Source organism: Pleurodeles waltl, chromosome 8, assembly GCF_031143425.1.
Source record: "Pleurodeles waltl isolate 20211129_DDA chromosome 8, aPleWal1.hap1.20221129, whole genome shotgun sequence".
Lineage (NCBI taxonomy): Eukaryota > Metazoa > Chordata > Amphibia > Caudata > Salamandridae > Pleurodeles > Pleurodeles waltl.
In genome coordinates, this window is record NC_090447.1 from 679,883,905 (window position 1) to 679,902,298 (window position 18,394).

General features: G+C 45.3%; 1 protein-coding gene across 2 annotated transcripts in view; it reads left to right on the top strand.

Annotated features, from left to right (window-relative positions):
- The window catches only part of NFKBIZ (NFKB inhibitor zeta), a 331,222-nt gene that overhangs the window by 304,568 nt on the left and 8,260 nt on the right, over positions 1–18,394 (top strand). Inside the window, exon 12 of one of the 2 annotated variants that reach the window (XM_069204802.1) lies at positions 17,267–17,646. The exons of the other annotated variant lie outside the window; for it this stretch is intronic. Coding sequence (XP_069060903.1) covers positions 17,267–17,320 — 54 coding nt within the window. The 3' untranslated portion in view covers positions 17,321–17,646. Of the gene's footprint in view, positions 1–17,266; positions 17,647–18,394 lie in introns of those variants that run through there. 2 annotated transcript variants of the gene reach the window in all.

Sequence of the window (18,394 nt, forward strand, 5' to 3'; positions counted from 1 at the left end):
CTGAAATGTGTAAAACAGACTTAAAGGCATCGAATGGGGCCTATTCGTTGAAACACTAGCCTACCGAAGGAAGGCCTTGGGACAGATCCCCTCAGACCCCTTGAAAGGAACACCCTAAGTGGAAAGTCACCAAGAAAAACGCACTTGTCAAGAGACTGATAAGGAAAAGATGCTTTGTTGACAACGGTCTCGCGAAGAGCAAAGAAGCTCAACAACCGTTTTGTCGTCAAAGAGAAAATCAACGTTGATTCTCGGCCCAGAGGAATGCTTGGTGGAAATCAAGGCAGAAATGGCCATGGTGCTTCAGAAAAAGAAAGACTTTGCAACATTGAAATAATTTAGAATTCCTCCCAAAGCATCCACGCCAAATGATCATGGCAAGAAGGCTGTGGAAGAAATTAAACCTCCTTTAACACCTGAACCACAGAAGGAGGAAGAAGAGATCTTGTCTGAGCAAGAAGTACTGGGCTTTGTGCCAGGGCTCAGATTACACTGATACCCAATGGCAAAAGCTGGAAATGGACTCCCCAGAGGAGGAAGTAGACTATTATCTATTGAGGCCTTCGCCTCCAGATGACATTGGCCTATACAACCAGGTCATAAAAAAGGCTGTCAGTTAACATGGAGTACAGCTAGAAGAGTGTAGGAGGCTGGCCTGGTTTGTAGTGGGTACCTGTGGTACTTACATCTTATACCAGGGCCAGTTATCCCTTATTTGTGAAATGTAGGCAGTGTCTAAAAGCCAAACTATCTAGGGGTAGCGGAAGCTGAGCAGCCAAAGCTTATCTGGGACACGTGCAAAGCTCATGCAATACCACTGTAGTCACACACATGAAAGAAAATACTCAGTGTTACAAAGATAAAGGTACTTTATTTTGGTCACACAAATGTCAAAAATACTTAAAGACTATACTCCCTTAGAAGGTAAGTCATACACAAACTATATAAACTAGTATGCAAAAACGGGTGCAAAAACAGTTCGAAAACAGTGCAAATAGTGAATATTGCAAAAGTTACAAATGGGCCTAGGTGGAACAAAAAACATATACTAAAATAGTGGAATGCGAATGTCGGTTTCCCACCTAGGCAAGTTTAGTGTGTAGAGGGGCGCTGGGAGTATTTGAAAACACCAAAGGTAAGTAATAGAACCCACCACAGAGCCCAGGAAAGCAGGAATATATCACAGTAACATCCCTATAACACACAAGAACATGAGAAAGAAGATAATGCAAGAACCAAAAGAGACTGCAAGACACCAACAGTGGATTCATGGACGTGCGCTTCGAAATATTAGAAAACACCAAAGTTAAGTAATAGAACCCACCACAGAGCCCAGGAAAGCAGGAGTAAATCACAGTTACTTCCCTAGAACACAAGAAAGAAGATAATGCACCAGAAGAGACTGCAAGACACCAACAGTGGATTCCTGGACCTGAAGACCTGTGGAAGAAGGGGAAAAGTCCAATAAGCTCTGAAGAATCCAGGGAGAACAGGAGCCCCTGCTAACCCGAAAAAAGGTGCAAAAGAAGAACCACCGGTGAAGAACAGCAGTCAGTACTGCACCCAAGAAGATGGATGCGGGTTCCTGGTTGGTGCAGATGATGCCCACCCCGGATGGAAGATTGCAGTCTAGTTTGCGTCACTGGATTCTGCCAAAAAGCCTTAGCACACGCAAAGCTCGCGGTTAGCGGAAAATGGCGCTGCCCGGGACCAGAAGGGACCTGGTGGACTCAACCCAGGAGGGTAGTCGAAGGGGGCTCTCAGCAACTCAGAGAGCCTTCAGAAGACCAGGCAGCGCGCGCACGATATGCAGGTAAGCTCAGAAGGACTGACTTATGGTTAGCCATGGTGGTATATAGTTATGTACTTGCATACATAACTGTCATGGCCCACAATAATACTAAGGCCATAATACGCAGTACTCTGCAGCAATGTGTAACTTGTACTTTTTTATGTTAACAAATGACATCTGCTATGAAAGTTGTCTATCACCACCACTGTACAGCCAAAAAGCTAAACATCACAAAATAAAAATGTGGAATAACTGAAGAGATCTGTCACACGTCGCTGGACTATTCAAAGGACTTTATCATAGTCCACCAATGTGGTTCCCAAACATCTATACAATCTGACTGCTTCTTTACATCGCAAAAAGCCACTCCTATATGGGATGATGATAAAAATGCCCTTCTTAACAGATTCACTTGTCTCCCTCCAACTATGCCAATTCCAGACCACAACAATACACAAAATCTCAGACTGGACAACTTGGTGCAGTAAACAACTAAGCAGATCACATAATAAGAAATACCATGGGGGATATGCAGAGCTTTCAAAGCTACCAGCATACTGAAAACCGTCACACACTTCAGCATCCACCATGCTGCCACATGCTGGAGGTCATCACATACAGCATCGAAATACTTCCCACATATCATCAAAACAAAGATCATATGCTTCCAAACAACCATCCTACACGGTTTGGCATGCTACCCATGTAGACAAGCGCTTTAGCACCCGACATAGGGAGTAGTAACCGCTATATAAATGCTGCAGTAGAACACAATGCCAGCCTTGAAGTAAGTTTAGCAACACACATGGCCACTCACTTGTACTGCAACACGTGCCCATAGAAAATAATGAGAACATGGAATTGAAAGAACACACAAAAAGAAACAATGTTAAATTAATTACATTATTTTAAATATTTAAGAGGCATTTTTATGTTGTAAACGTAAAATTCAGCCAATTGTTTTTTTAAACCAAATAACTAATATTTCCATTTTTGTTTAAGAAAAATAAAATGAAACTTTTTTAAACAAATTAAATATATTAAAATTGCACCAGTTTTAATAAAATTAGCTAAATATTAACTATGAAAATGATACTGAGTGCTGGACTTCTTAAAATTACTTTAGGTATGTATTAACAACATATTTTGTTTAAACAAGTTTTAAGTTAATTTACATTTCTATTCTACAATAAAATATTTCTAATTTTTTAAAATAACTATTAAACTTTATTTTTCTGTTCACTTATCCTAGGGAGATTCCCTGTCCTGACGGTCCAGATCTCTGCCTATCTGTGAAAAGTTAGATACAGTAACTTTTCATTTATAAATCCTGTTCTAGCAGGCTGCTCACCCTGTTATGAGGTGGAGGAGACAAGCGAGTCCACACCTAGTAGTGCATTTACAATCAGAAGTAGTGATTAGAAAAAAAGTGACAACTTTTTTGCTAGATGCAGTAGTAAGTTTACATGTGAGTAAAACAATATGTGCACATTTACCTTTGAGGATGCGGTCCATTAAGTGTAATATTGTTTAAGTATTTAAAAAAGACACTTCATAAACCAAAGCACCCATTCTGGTCAATTATGAAACCGTTCACAATAGCTTCACTTGCTACCTGAAAGCAGAGGACTTACCAGCTTGACCCAAGACGCATTCCATAGAGACAAAGCAGACAAAGTCCCAGTGCCAGCCATTTTGTAGGTTCTCTACCTGGAGTACTTTTGCAAAGCATTCTCTTCAGACAGATGACCTGTTGACCTAGCCTCTTGTATAATCTCTCTGCATAGTCTTCTGGTTTACAGCAGTGTTCCTGGTCTTTACCTCAATAGGTGAAAGTTAGCCTTGTTACTCTACTTTGTTAATGAATACAAGTGAACCCCATGATGGAGTAGGAAATGTTAGTTATGAGTAGTCTTCGTTCTCCTTCATGGGTATGCTCTCTGAATTCATAACCATCCCACCCACATGTGCATGAAGCAGACATACAATCTGAGTCACAACTTCACGTAAGACCTCCAAAAAGAAACATTCTTGTTCACCTAGCTGGTTATAATGATTCAGTGCATGGAAAAAGTTCAAATAGCTTGTTGCAAAAAAATAATAATAATCTGGCAACAAGACTCCGAATTGATGATATACAAAGTAACGGTTGCTACAAAAAACACCTTCTGCAATGATAAAATATTACATTTTAGAAATAAAACCTTCAAGAATCGAAAGTACTTTTAAAAACATTTTAAAACATTTATTCTTGTTTTAAACATATTTAAAGGAGGGGCGTGGCCAAGATGGTGGCGTGCTCCGCCGCCCGTGCCTCTGCAGCTACTCAGCGGGTACCAGTGAGGGCGCCCCCGAGGATCGGGGAGTGCCAGGAAGACTCGGGGTCTAAAAATAAACAACCAAAAGAGGCGACATGTGGCCTCTGTCTTCCGGGGCCTGTGGAGGCCGTCGGACGCCCAAGGGGCGAGAGTGGGTCCCCCGGCGAGCTGTGGAAGGGGTGATGGAGTTCCCCTGACTCCACCCCCCTGACTCTGAGGTGCGAGGGCCTTTTGGCCCGCGGGGAGAGCGGGCTGCCGATGGCCTGGGTGCACACTGCTCGATGGAGCAGGGCCTTGGTGGAGCCCTACAACAGAAAGTGCCCTACTACTTCGGCCCCGAAGAAGAGGAGGGGGAACAGTCGAGTGCAGAGGGCGAGAGCGGGCTGCTCCAGTGAGAGGTGCTGATTCTGTGGGAACTGGATTGCTGGGCAGCAGTGTGGACAGTGATTGGTGCTGGGCTGGTCCCTGTGCCAGCTGGTGAGCTGAATTCTGATGGCGTCCTCTAAGCCGAAAAGGGGCCCGTCAGTGAGGGAGATGTTGACAAGATCTCACCCAGCGCAGGGCAAGCCTGCTGAGGGAGCCGTAATGGCGAAGGGGCCTGAGGACCGGGCTGAGGCGGAGGACGATGGTGGGGCCCCAGTCACAAAAGGTTTTCTCACCTCCTTGTTTGACTCGCTTAGGATGGACCTGCAAAAGCTTCGGAGAGATATCTCCCAGGAGTTGAGGGAGCTACGTGCAGACATTACTTCGCTAGGGGGAAGGGTGGCGAATGTCAAGGACAGCGAGATCTCCCGGGGGGAAGAAGTGGAACAACTGCAACAGGAGGTCATACGTCTTTGTGAGCAACAGGAACTCCTACAGATGGCGACAGAGGACTTAGAAAACCGCTTTAGGCGGCATAACATACGCATCAGGGGAGCTCCGGCCGGAGCGGAAGGAGAGGATATTAGAGTGTTTGTTACGGCGCTGTTCCGCTCCATCCTGGGCCCAGAAGATACGCAAGAGATCACCTTGGATCAGGTCCACAGAGCGGGTCGGATGGGAGGAACCAGGGAGCGCCCTCCTGATATCTTCGCGTGTGTGCATAACTACATGACTAAAGAAAGCATTCTGCAGAGAACGCGAAACCTCTCTCCGGTCCAGTTCAGAAGGCACCCGCTTCAGCTATTCCAGGACCTCTCGCTGAGGACATTGCAGAGGCGAAGAGAACTTAAGCCCATTACGGAGCACCTCTGAGCAAATTGTACGGCTTATACCTGTGGTCACCCCTTCTGCCTTGTGTTTCGTTGGGGGGGTGAGGGGGGCAGCTGCGTCAGGTGAAATCATTGCAGGAGGTGCGTAGGATCCTACACTTGGAGGAGAAGGAGCGGGGCGCTGGGCTGCGCGAAGAGGCCGCCGCCGAGGACCGCCCATGTTGGCGACGGGAGGAAGAGGACGCAACCGAGGCCATCCTCGACGAACAAGCGATGGAGAGGCAATCTGTACTGAGCAGTCTTGCAGCTGGGGCCAGTGCCTAAAAGCGGATAGCACCTGAGTGACGCTGCAGTTGTCTGGGGTTGTTTTTAGAACAAGTAGTGAAGCTGCTGGAGACTGGCCTGGGTGGTGGGGTCGCTGGACACCAAGTGACGACCTTGTGAAGTGTTGCCGACCCTTGTCTGGATTTTGCCTCTTTTTGGACGTGTGATAGAGGACTTGTGTGTTTAGATATGCACCTGTTGTGCGCCTTTGTTTTATGTTGTTGTGCTTCCCCCGAAATTCCTATGTGCTCTGGTCTTGATCACTGTTACTATGTGTGCGGGCCACCCCCGGGCATTCCTCGTCTCCTGTCCCTGGGTGAGGGTTCCTGCCTAGGTCGTGCGGCCTGCTTAATTACGCATGTCCCTTAAATGTCTAAGCCTTAATGTCTGGGGGCTTAATAGTCCAGCAAAGAGGCTGGCGATCCTTTCTGCCCTCGAGAGGTCATGAGATCAAGGGTAGATTCCTGGCCATTAAGGTGCGTGTTGAGACATTCCACTTCACTATTGCCACATTATATGCCCCTAACACACAGCAAGAAACATTCATGAGGCGGGCTATATCCCCATTGCTTACTACAACGGACAGGGCTATTCTTGTGGGGGAGGGGTGGGACTTCAATCTGGTCATGAACAATGAGTTGGATCGTTCTGGGCACCGATATGAGCAGACGGGGGCGCTGACTCCGGCGGGGCGACAGTGGCTGGCTGATTGTGATCTATAGGACGTCTGGAGGAGGGTGCATCCTACGCTCAGGGACTACTCATTCTATTCGGCCTCCTCCAAGACGTATATGCGTATAGACTTCTTCTTAGCCTCCTCAGAGTTTACTTCCCGAATCAGGGAGACTGCAATAGAGCCTCAAGCTCTGACAGATCATGCCCCCATTACGTTGGTGGCTCGTCTTGATGGGGGGCGAGTAAGGACCCCGGGCTGGCGCATTCGAGATACTATGCTGCAGAGCCTGGTGGCGGAGGAGACGCTGCATCGCGCGATCCTTGACTACCTTAGTCACAATGACGATGGGAGGACTAGCCTAGAGACACTTTGAGAGGCACAGAAAGTAGTAGTCCGCAGAGAGGTGAAATCGCTCTCGGCCAAAGAAAATAAAGCTAGTAGAGAGCAGAGGGTGGTGTTAGAAGAACAGAAAGTGGCGGCTCTAGAGCACTCCCATAAGCATACTGGCGCTCCCAGAGTGTGGAGGGAGTTGGAGAGGGTGCGTCATCAGCTGAAACTGCTGGATTGGGACAGGGCAGAGTATGCAGTAGTTCGACTTAAACATAAATATTATATAGGGAGTAATCACTTTGGGAAACTCCTTGCCTACCATCTGAGGGCGCAGCGCTCGGCCACGGCTATAAAGATGGTGCACTCCCATTCTCGGGGTGAGGTACGAATGGACGGACAAATGGCTGAGGTGTTTGCTGATTTTTATAGAGAGTAGTATGCAGCAGACACGGGGAACGACGCGGACCCTTGCGCCTATCTCGCAGAATGTCATATCGTCCCGCTCCATGAGTGGGATGCGACCGCCCTGGACCAGCCCTTAAGGTTGGAGGAGGTGATCTCAGCGATTTCCCGCCTGAAGGTTGGGAAGTCGCCTGGCCCGGATGGCTTCACCGTGCTTTTCTATAAAACTTGATGCCCAGAGCTGGCTCCCCTCCTGGTGTGGCTTTTTAACTCCTTGCTGGTGACCAGAACCCTCACGCCCAGCATGTTGGAGGCCACCATCACGGTCATTCATAAGCCGGGGAAGAACCCGGAAAATTATGGCTCATACCGGCCCATCTCACTTCTAAATATAGATGTTTACCGGCATCCTGGCGCAGCACCTTAATCCCTTTATGCCTGGACTCCGACCCGAATCATGTGGGCTTCATTCCCCACTGACAATACGAAGCGGCTCTTAAACTTAATTGATAAAACTAACAGATCTCATAGAGAGGCGCTCCTCCTCTCCATTGACTCGGAGAAAGCGTTCGATAGGGTACACTGGCCCTATCTTTTCCAGGTACTGGAGCGCTTTGGGGTGGGTCTGGCGTTTAGGTCCTGGATTCGGTGCATCTACCGTGCACCTAAGGCTGCTGTCCGAGTAAATGGGACTCTCTCATTGCTGTTTCCGATAGGTCAGGGGACACGACAGGGGTGTCCGCTCTCCCCTCCGTTGTTTGCGCTGTACATGGAGCCTCTCGCTCAGCGCCTTTGCGATGATCCCCACATCTCCGATGTCAAATTTGGGGGAGACTGTCACCTCATTAGTTTGTATGCAGATGATGTGATTCTCACTCTAGCTGATCCCATGGTCTTGCTGCCGGCCCTCATGGAAGCCCTTAGCGCATTTAGCGGGATCTCTGGGTTTAAAGTGAATATGCAGAAGTCGCAAGTGTTAAGTTTGTCAACCCGCCCAGAGCATGAGGAGAGTCTAAGGTCTCGCTATCCCTTTATTTGGTCAGCGTCGCATGTACCTTACCTGGGAATTGAATTGGCAACTTCGGTGGCAAAGATGTCTAGCCTGAACTATTCTTCCCTCTCTCGGGAGATTTTGCGGGACCTAGGGAAATGGGGGAAACATAAGCTCTCCTGGTTCGGCGGTGAAGATGACAGTATTGCCGCGCATACTTTTACGTGTTTCAAACGCTCCCTCTGACTCCGCCGCCACACACTATAGCGACACTCCAGTCAGCGATCCTGAAATTTTTATGGGATGGGAAACCGTGCGGATTCCGCGGAGCAACTTGTACCGTCCTAAGGAGGAGGGAGGACTGGCGGTCCCTTGCCTGCTGAGGTATTTCCAAGCCGCTCGGCTGCACTTTCTGCTGGAGTGGAGTCGTCCGCTCACTGAAAAGCACTGGTGCTTTATGGATCAGGCGGTCGCTGGGTCTCATATTTGGAAGGAGCCCTGGCTTCGGCGTAGGCACAGAGCACCGGAGCTTTATTCTTCTCCGATTACAGGCGTGACGCTCCGTGTGTGGGATGTGGTGGCGAAGAAGCACGGTCTGACTACATTCCCATCTCCTATGTCACCGATCTGTGAGAATCCCGACTTTGTCCCAGGTCTACAGGTAGAGCATTTTCGCCGCTGGTATGAATTGGGCTGCAAAAGGGTAGGGAGCATATTGGATGCGAACGGAGTAATCTCTTTTGACCAGATGAGGGAGTCGGATGGGCTGACGGAGGCAGATAGGTTGATGTACTATCAGGTTCGGCATTGGGCTCTTCTACCGGCGAATCGGCCTTTGATAGACAGACCGCCTACACCGTTTGAGAAATGGCTTCTGGTAAAGAAAGATGACAATCGGGCGATATCGGAATTGTATAGACTTCTGCAGGGGGTAGGGTGGCCGACTAAATCCAAGGGGCAGAGGAGATGGGAGGTAGAGTTGGGGAGGGGGCTGACAGAGGAAGAATGGGAAAGTATCCATTATAGAGCGCATCACACTGCTTACAACACGTCAGGGACAGAGACGGCATATAAGCTGGCTACCTATTGGTACTATACCCCGGCAAGGGTGAATGCATGGGACCCCTCTAAGTCGGGCCTTTGCTGGAGGGGGTGCGACAACACAGGTACACTTATACACCTACTTTGGCACTGCCCCAAGTTAAAGAGATACTGGAAGGGCATCCTAGACGACATAGACAGAGTATTCCAGACAGAGATTCCTAGATTGCAGTCATATGTCAGTCAGTCAGTCAAATAACTTTATTCGGCAATTGCCATAAAAGTACAAACCAAGACACATTTCCCAATCTATAAATAGTAAAATAAAACTTTAAAACCATTACTGGAAGCACCAGATGAACATCCAATCTGAAACCCCTTGACATACATAGATAAATATACTAGACATGATTAAAAATCACAAAGTCAGAAAAGTACAAATGTTAGCGTTAAAAAGATATACTATACGTACATAAAATATTTAAAAAGGAGTAGGCCTTTTCCTAATACGTAAAGAAGCTGTGACAAAGTCTAATACATGGTGACAAATTTGGATATTAGGCAATCTCTGAAGGTATAGCAGGGCTTCCTTATAATGAATAGGTCTAAAAAGACGTAACGTGGGTAAAATAAAGGCCCCTCTAGGTGCAGCATATAAAGGGCAAAAAAGAAAAAAATGCAAAGTGCTCTGGGTTGATTTGGAGTCACAGTGACAAAGCGGTAAATCCTTTTTCCAGAAACATGGTTCAGGGAAAGCTACCTTAAAATGAATTAGATTAAGTCTAAAAAGTGTTAAAAAGGAAATTATTTTAAAACTTGAAAACCAAGACAAATAGGGTTCAAGGCATGGAACAGTCACAATCCGAGAATAAGAATCGAAAGATTTCAATTTCAGGGAACTATAAAATCTCAGCTCTGATATGTGCTTGGAATAAGTAGACTTCAAAACAGACCTAGAGTTTGTGGTTAATAGATGGGGATCATCAAACATATATCTAAGCCCTAGGTTCTCAAAGGAGTTTTGCAGAAACATAAGCCAGGGAATCCTATTTGAGTATTCCAATTGAAGACAATCAGTGATACAGTCTTGGACCAAACTTGCCATAGGGTTTGACCAACATTTGATCCACAGCAGTAGGGGAGCCATAAAGACCCTGTCCTCCAAAAAGCACTGACCCAGTTCTTCATGGCAGATTATGTTTGCAGTGCATTTTGGAACCAACAATAATCTGCGCAGGAATTTATTTTCTACACTCTGAAGAGACGGTATTTTATTATAGCCCCAGACGCCTGCCCCATAAAGGACTGATGCAGTGCATTTGGAATTATAAAGAGTTTTCAACTGAGCAGGGGGTCTGTGACCTAGTTTATTTGAAAAGCGAAACATTGCTTCATTGTTCCTTATCAACTGTTAGAGCTTAAAATTAATGTGTGTCTTCCAGGACAAAGAAGAACTCATGTACATGCCTAGAAAACAAAATTCTTTGACCTTATTAAGAGTGTGCCCTCCCATAGAAAATAGTTTAGACTTTGTATTGCGTGGGCCACAAGTCATAACAAAGGTCTTTGGGTAATTTACTTTCAGATCCAGATTCAGCATAAAATCGTAAAATACATCCAGTAGTCCCTGTAAACCGTTTGCAGTACGGGCAATTAAAACTGCATCGTCAGCGTATAATAAAACTGGAAGGTGTCTCTGACCCATCTTCGGTATGTCCTTTGCATGTTTTAAAAGTGAATCATAGAGCCCATTTATATAAATCAGAAAGAGAAAAGGGGCTAAGATACATCCCTGCCTTACGCCCCTAGTTGACGGGATGGGGGAGGTTCTCTGCCCATGTGAGCCGACCTGAACAGAAATTGTTAGGTCTGTGTGTGTTTCACATAAGCTTTATTCGGCCAACAGACCATCAAAGCAATACAATACAATACAATATAATATAATAATATAAACCATAATGTCATAGAAAAATTTAAAAAAAAAGAATGATCCATGTTTGCCCGTCTTAAAACAATTTCAACTCATTGTAAATAAAAAGTGCGTATGCGCCATGCTGTTGCTAAAAACTTACTTACTGCGTAAATTGTCACATTTGAATTGTGGCTTTTTAAGATCCGCAAAGCTAGAAAACATTTCCTTAAATTCAATTCCCTACAGATTTTATGTATCCATTTAAACCTTGGGATTGAATAGGCGGGACAAAAAAACATAAAATGTTCTACTGTTACGGAAGGAATGCCACATACAGGACAGGTATCAGAGCTTGACTTAGGTCCCCATCTGCTCGTTAAGGCCTTCAGGGGTAATGTTCCAAATCGAAATCTGGCATACAAACTTTTGCCTAACAAATCAGGTATTGTATCTAAGTATGGTTCAAACTCAGGGTACCATTTAAAATTAATAAACGAGTTAGTTAAATGACCATTCGATTTCTGAGAAATGTAATTATTACATATGTGGGACCAGTAAGCTCTCTTCAATACTTTTACATGGGGCTTCACAAGTTGCTGGGGATTCTCCCAGAAGTTCCTCAGTCCTAGCATGCAAAACCAACTAGATACGTGTTTGATCCATGGTATGGACATGGAGTTAGAGGTTTTTAACAATTCTAATAGGGAAGACTTATATATAGCCAGTTCAGGAACTACCCAAAGCCTCACCCAATATAGTAGGGGCCGTAAGATAATCAAATCGGCTATACGTTTAAGCCCTAGATCTAAAAAAAGGGGGGTTAATGGGGTGCTAGTGGGACAAGCACATAGAGCCCGTGCAAAGCTATTCTCAATTTTAGTTATCCTACTGCTATCTGTCATGCCCCAAATCTCTGCACCATAAACAGCAGCACCCTGTGCCTTGGCCACATAGATCTTTACTGCTGGAGACACAACTTTAGCGATCGTATTCCTGTAAAGGCGTAATATGGATGCTGCCCGATGTTGCAAAAGCCCGCCACTCTTACCGACTTGTTCGTCCCAGAGGAGTGAGTCTGTAAGCCTCACACCCAAGTAGTCGATAGAGCTAACCTGGTCCAAAATAGCTCCATCTAACCTGATCGTACACTTCTTACGAGAGCCAGAGCGAAGCACCATCAATTTTGTTTTCTTCGAGTTCAGCTCTAAACCAAAATTCCAGCAGAATGATTTAAATCTATCCACAAGAATTTGCAGCCCCATAGGGGTCTTTGAGATCAATAGAGAGTCATCCGCAAAAAGAAGAATTGGGATTTTCTGATTGCCTAAGCTGGGAGCATCATTCTGGCATGTCATGAGTTCTTGGACCACCTCGTTAATGAATAAAGAAAACAAAAGTGGCGCTAGGACACATCCCTGACGAACACCTCTTTTAATGGGAAACTTGTTAGTCAGTTCGCCTTGGTTACCCCATCTTACTTGAGCGTATGTGCCTTCATGCATACGTGTTAATAAATGAATGATATCAGATGGTGCCCCTCTTTTGTGTAGCACTCCCCAAAGCTTGTCTCTAGGTACCAGGTCAAAGGCAGAGCGCAGGTCTACAAAAGTGACATATAGTGTTTGCTTTGCCAAGACTACATATTTCCAGTGTAGCACGGTCAACCTAAATGCCTGGTCAACCGTGCTAACTCTAGAGCGGAACCCTGCCTGAAGTGGTGATAGGATCTGCTGCTCCGTCACCCAACTCGTCAGTCTAACTAACAATTGTTTTGCAAAAAATTTTTGTAGGTTGTCAATTAAACTGACCGGTCTGTAGTTAATTGGAAGATTTACGTTGCCCTTTTTATATATTGGAATAATTTCTGCACCCTTCCACGTCTCAGGGATCTGTCCTCCTTTTGCGATTTTGTTTGACAGCATATTAATGTACCAGGTCCAGATGGGTAACTCTGATTTATAAAGGTCACCTGGAATTTTATCAGGGCCTGGGGCTTTACCTGTCTTTAGAGATTTAATGGCGTCTGCAGTTTCTTCTAGAGAAAAGCAAATATAGCTTCCAGAGTTAAATAGATTCCCACTGGACGGAGAAGTGGCAAGGTTAGCATTGGGTGAAAATGGGGGGTATAATCCCACTTTCTCACAATCGACAGTCCCAGTGGAGGCAGTTCCTTCGTACAAGAGAGAGAAATGATCCACCCAGGTACCAGGTTGAATATGGTTCCTTTGTATAAACCTACCCCCTCTCTCGTGCTTAGTCAGCAGTTCCCAAAAAAGCGTATTGTTGTTTGTTTTAGTAGCATCTAGCAAGTCCTGCCAAATAGCATCTTCCCAAGCTTTCTTTGATTGTAGGATTATCTTTTTATACGTGAATCTTGCTTGTTTGATTGCCCCCGTATACCCGGCCAGTATAGCCTTCCTTAACTCAGTCTTAGCTCTCATGCATGCATCATTAAACCAACTGCTGTTAGGTGAACCCCCATATTGCCGGTTCGCCGTGGCTACCTTTTTATAAAAGACACTTTGAAGTTTAACCATCATATCTTCGTGAATATCAAGAAGTGGAATGGCTTCTGGTTCGAAGTCTTCATAGGCTGACAGATTATCTAAGAACACTTGGTAGATCTTACATAGCAAATAGGGGTTTGACATGACTTTTGGCCACCTCACCTTTGTATAAGCATTGTTTAAAATAGGGGGAGGGGCCATTGATGTTTGCATATTCAAGGTTCTACCAAAGATATTCCCAGCAAGGGTGAGCAACAATGGAAAGTGATCACTCTCGCATCTTGAATCTACCCTCATATCTAGCAGCAATGGCCAAAGACGCACATCCACCAGAAAATAATCAATTACGCTGGCCACAGAACCTCGTAGGAATGTCGGTGCCAAGTTTAAATCAGAAGGAGTTCGACCATTACAGGCCCTTAGGCCAAACTTTAAGCATAGTGTAGCAAGCTGAGTTGCTACACGAGAGCGTGGAGGATAACTATCACCATCCAATTGTGCAATACCCCATAATTCGTCCTCATCCGCAGTTAAATCACTAAGAAACGCTGAGGGTTCGAAAGTGCAATTTACATCCCCTGCAATAATTAAATAGGAATTAGTTTGTAGCGTGTCTAAAAAGTCAAAGAGTAAAGTTAAAATGTGTGATTCTGTACCACGTGCAACAGAACGGGCGTAAACATTAATTAAGATTATGTTAAAATTTTGATTAAAAGAAATTTGTAAACCCATCAAGTCGGGGCAATCAAATTCTAAAACCTTATAGTCGCATTGGAGCTTTGAATTTAAAAGGATTAAAAGACCCCCTTTTGCGCGACCAGTTGCTTTCTCTGAAGGCAGTGCAGGGATATTAAATGAAAGAAACCCATCCATGCTTGGTTGGCCCTCGGCCCAAGTTTCTTGAAAGAGACACACATCTTGTGACTTTATATAGGCAACCCAGTCCACATCATCCAATTTCCTAGCAAGGCCCGCAAGATTCCAAGTCATAATGGATAACCCATTAGTTCCCAATGCAGCCCCATGTTTAGGGGATGGAACATCCTTATAGTTCGACTCGATAGCAAGGTACTTCTCTAATTTGTCTATTGAAGGTGCCACTAGATTATCCTGATAGGCGGCTTCCTGGGCAGACAGTCATACATGCCCCGGATGCAGAAAGACACCTTCTTCCCTAGAGCCTCTCTCATTGGTATTAGCAATTGGGACAAACACAGGAGTCTGTTTTGGGTCAATTAAATTAGCGGCCAGCCTGATGCCTCCTCCTTTTAGCTCTTTGTGTTGTCCCTTGCGTTCAACAGAGTCAATAAGTTGGTCTGCCAAGAATTTATCGTGGAACACAATCATGATTACATCGAGGTTTGACCCAGGGGGACTCCATCTTTCTGTTTTTTGAATGTCCGAACGTATAATTGAAAGGCAACCCTGTCGATTGCGTATCCAGTAAATAACCTTATTAAGTCTAGACTCTTGGTCCTCAACAGACCTGGGTGGCAACTTTGGGACGTTGCTTAGGAAAAGAGTGTTGGCTCTGTGTCTAGGACCAATACTATTAGGAGTCCCGCCTAAAGCACTATTTGTTCTTCGAGAAGGAAAAATGCAAGCTGGATCCTTAATTTGATGGTTGTCAAATAACTTCCTATTGGTTGACAGAGGGCTGTCCCTATTTATCGGTGAATTGGAAGTAGGATTTTGCCTTGAAGCAGACTGACGGTTCAATGGGGCAAAGAGGCTTCCAATAGGATCTTCCCCGTTCCTTGTCTTGTCTCCGCCGAGGGGGATACTATTGCACCCAGTGAGTATATTTCTAGGGTTCATAATATAGGAAGGTATACTACCTTCAGCGACCCTCCTATGGGATCCAGCTCTCTGGGCGTGATTAATTAGCCCCTCACGTGCTTTAGTATTAAATGTAGCAGAATCAGCTGCCAAAGTCCCACCTGCCCCTTCTGCCTCTGTCTTCTGGCAAATGCATCCCGATAGTTTGGCCATATTCCCTTGTAGCAGTTTAGTTAGCTGCAAGACTAGATTCTTAATTTCGTCTACTCTCTGGAGAATTAAGGGCAATTTAGCTGCATTGTCAGACACATCAGAGCACATGTCAGTAGTAATAGGCAGGGAAGAGGCAGCTTCAATAGCCCTAGCAGCTGTAAGAGGGTCGTGGACCTCAATCACAGCGCTTCCCTCAGACAGAAGCTCGAAACGATTTTTGCATGGAATATTAGGGACCAGCCTTATCTCCGGACTCAATGGTAGGGGTGTGCGTTCCATTTCCTCCATGTGCAAAATCTCCTCGGTTTGAAAGTGATTGGAGATACTGCTACCAGTCACGATACCCTGCAGGAAAGAGGGAGCAGTGGCATTAACAGCGGATGATTTCCCTGCACAATCTGTTGAACCCCCAGTATTTACTGGTCGGGCTTCCCTATTCTTGATAAAAAACTCCTGAATCGTTTTAGGTTGGAGTGGAGGCTTCTTCAAGGGCAAAAAGCCATGAGTGCCTAGTTCGCTGTTAAGTATAGCCTCTACCTCCTCGAAAAGTTGATCAATCTCATCGAGTGATTTCGATTCCCCTTGGGCAGGTTTAATAGTTGTTTTCCTAGGTCGTTTTTTCTGCTTTTTTATACCTTCCAGTGGAGCCGGCGGGCCAACAGCCTTCCTTTTCCCCATAATTCTAAATAAAAACAGCAGGTACAAGTAATTAGAGCTGAGGTTGTTACCGGACTCTTGGCAGCAAAACGATCCTTCTAGCAGGTATGTTGTGGTTTGTGTCAAATCAGGTCCCAGAATCTGAGTAACAGAATAGAGAGACGGAGCCCAGCCCGGCCTCAGACGATCAAAGACAGGCGTAGACGGGCCCTATGTTTGAGAAGGTGTCCGGGTGGGTAGATAGTTATCAACCACTGCCCAGGGGCCTTGGGAGTCGGGATAAGAATGATATAATTCAGGCCGACCTCCTTTGGCCACACGATGTGGGTTGACAAGGCTCCTTCTTTTCAACAACTCCTTGGCAACAACGTGCTTCCTGTGTGCGAAAGGGGGGTGGCCCAGCCCGGCCTCTTCCGGGCAAGGACGGGCCCGCCCTTGGCCCGGGCTTTGCCCGGGCGCCGCCCGCGCGCGTCCCGCGACGGCGGGAGCGCTCTTCCAATTTAAAGGGCTCCTTGTTAGGTCTGTGTGTAGGCGTTTAATAAGCTCCAATAGAGGCGGATCACAGCCTAAGGCTTCCAAAATTTGCCATAACTTTGACCTATTAACCATATCAAAGGCACTGGTTAGATCAATGAAAGCCATGTGAATAGACTCTTTTTTGACTGTCACATATTTGCTGAGTATCAGCTGCATATGTTATTTTGGGCTTACCCAACCCTCTCACCTTCCCTCTTCGTTCGCAGAGAGAGGCAGATGGCCCTAGCCCTTAATGCTGTGCTGCAGGCGATCCTAGCTCTCTGGGGCTCGGACAGGCTGATTACTTATACCTCTTGGCTGCACAAGCTTTGGTTCATCCTGACAATGGAGAAATTAACACTGGCGTTCAGGCAGCAGGCAGGAGACATCTGTACTCTATGGAGACTGTTCATTCAGATTTTGTCCACGGAATTTAACAAACTGACTTGCCCGGCATATATAAAGGTCCTGGGGCTGATTCTAGACACCTGATGAAGGGGTTAGGCCGGGGAAGAGAGGAGAGGGCCGGAATGGGAGAGGGGGGCGGTACTGCGGGAGGTGGTGCGGGGAAGTACAGTTATGCATTTGTGTGCTTGTCTGTTTTTCGTTTTTCAGCTCTGCCTTGGACCGGACTGTCATGTCATCGATGCTACGGCTATAGGCCCCTAGAGGAGGGCGGTTGGGTGGAGGAAGTACATCTAACTATGTCACCCAATATTTACTGATGGGCCACCCTCTGACATGTGTGGCAAGGGATACTGTGATATTTTGACAGCCGACTGAACTGGATGTAGGTACAGAGCTTTCTATTTGGTTCATGTATGTTAAATACCAATAAAGAGATTTGATCCATAAACATATTTAAATTGCAGGTGATCTGCTTCACTGCTATGTCCATTGGCGATTAACTTGTGAATTTCATGGGTTTTTTTTGTACCAGGTTTCTCAGAGTTTGTATTTAACATGATTTCAAAAAGGATTACCACTATGTGATCATATAACATTTGTTTGCAGTTAGTGAAACTTGGTGTCATTTTCTTTTCTTTTACATTTTAGAGGCATATCTCCCTACTAGTATTTCACTTCAAAATACTCGTAAAGTTACATTTTCTTTATTTCAGTTATTTTTAAAATTAAGTATGTTTCAAAGTATATTGCAAGATTGCCATTCGCAGAGGATCCTGCTGTTTAATGGTTTATGAATTCAGAAAGAATGTTCATGAAGGATAACTTGAATTACAGGTAAGTAATTTTTTTTGTCTTCCGTATTTGTATTTTTCATAAATTCACCTCTGACCCCGTCTCATTACCGGTGAGGCAGTACTGATATAATATTATTTGCATTTAACAGGTTAAATATGATCTTTTGGATAATGGAAGGAAGGATGGAGAATTAAGGCCCATCTAGTCCGTTTTGCTTGAGCTCACGTGGCCAAAAACCATTTGATTGGTTACTGCATAGAAATGGTTTTAATATTAGGCTGTGAAAGTTAACCAAGTTTATCCAGTTTGACTGCTAGATTCATGTGGTTTGGATTATAAAGACGATTTTACTGACTTATGCAGTACAGGTTCATCACCCCATCTTTCTTTCAACTCGTCCACTATACTTGCTCTCCAGTGATGTATGCAGTGTACATCTACTTAACCAAAATGGCCAGAGTGAAGGAAAATATGGTCGGAAGTCCACCATGCGTGTAGACTGCGTAAATGTGGGACCATGTTCTCACTTTATGAGCTATG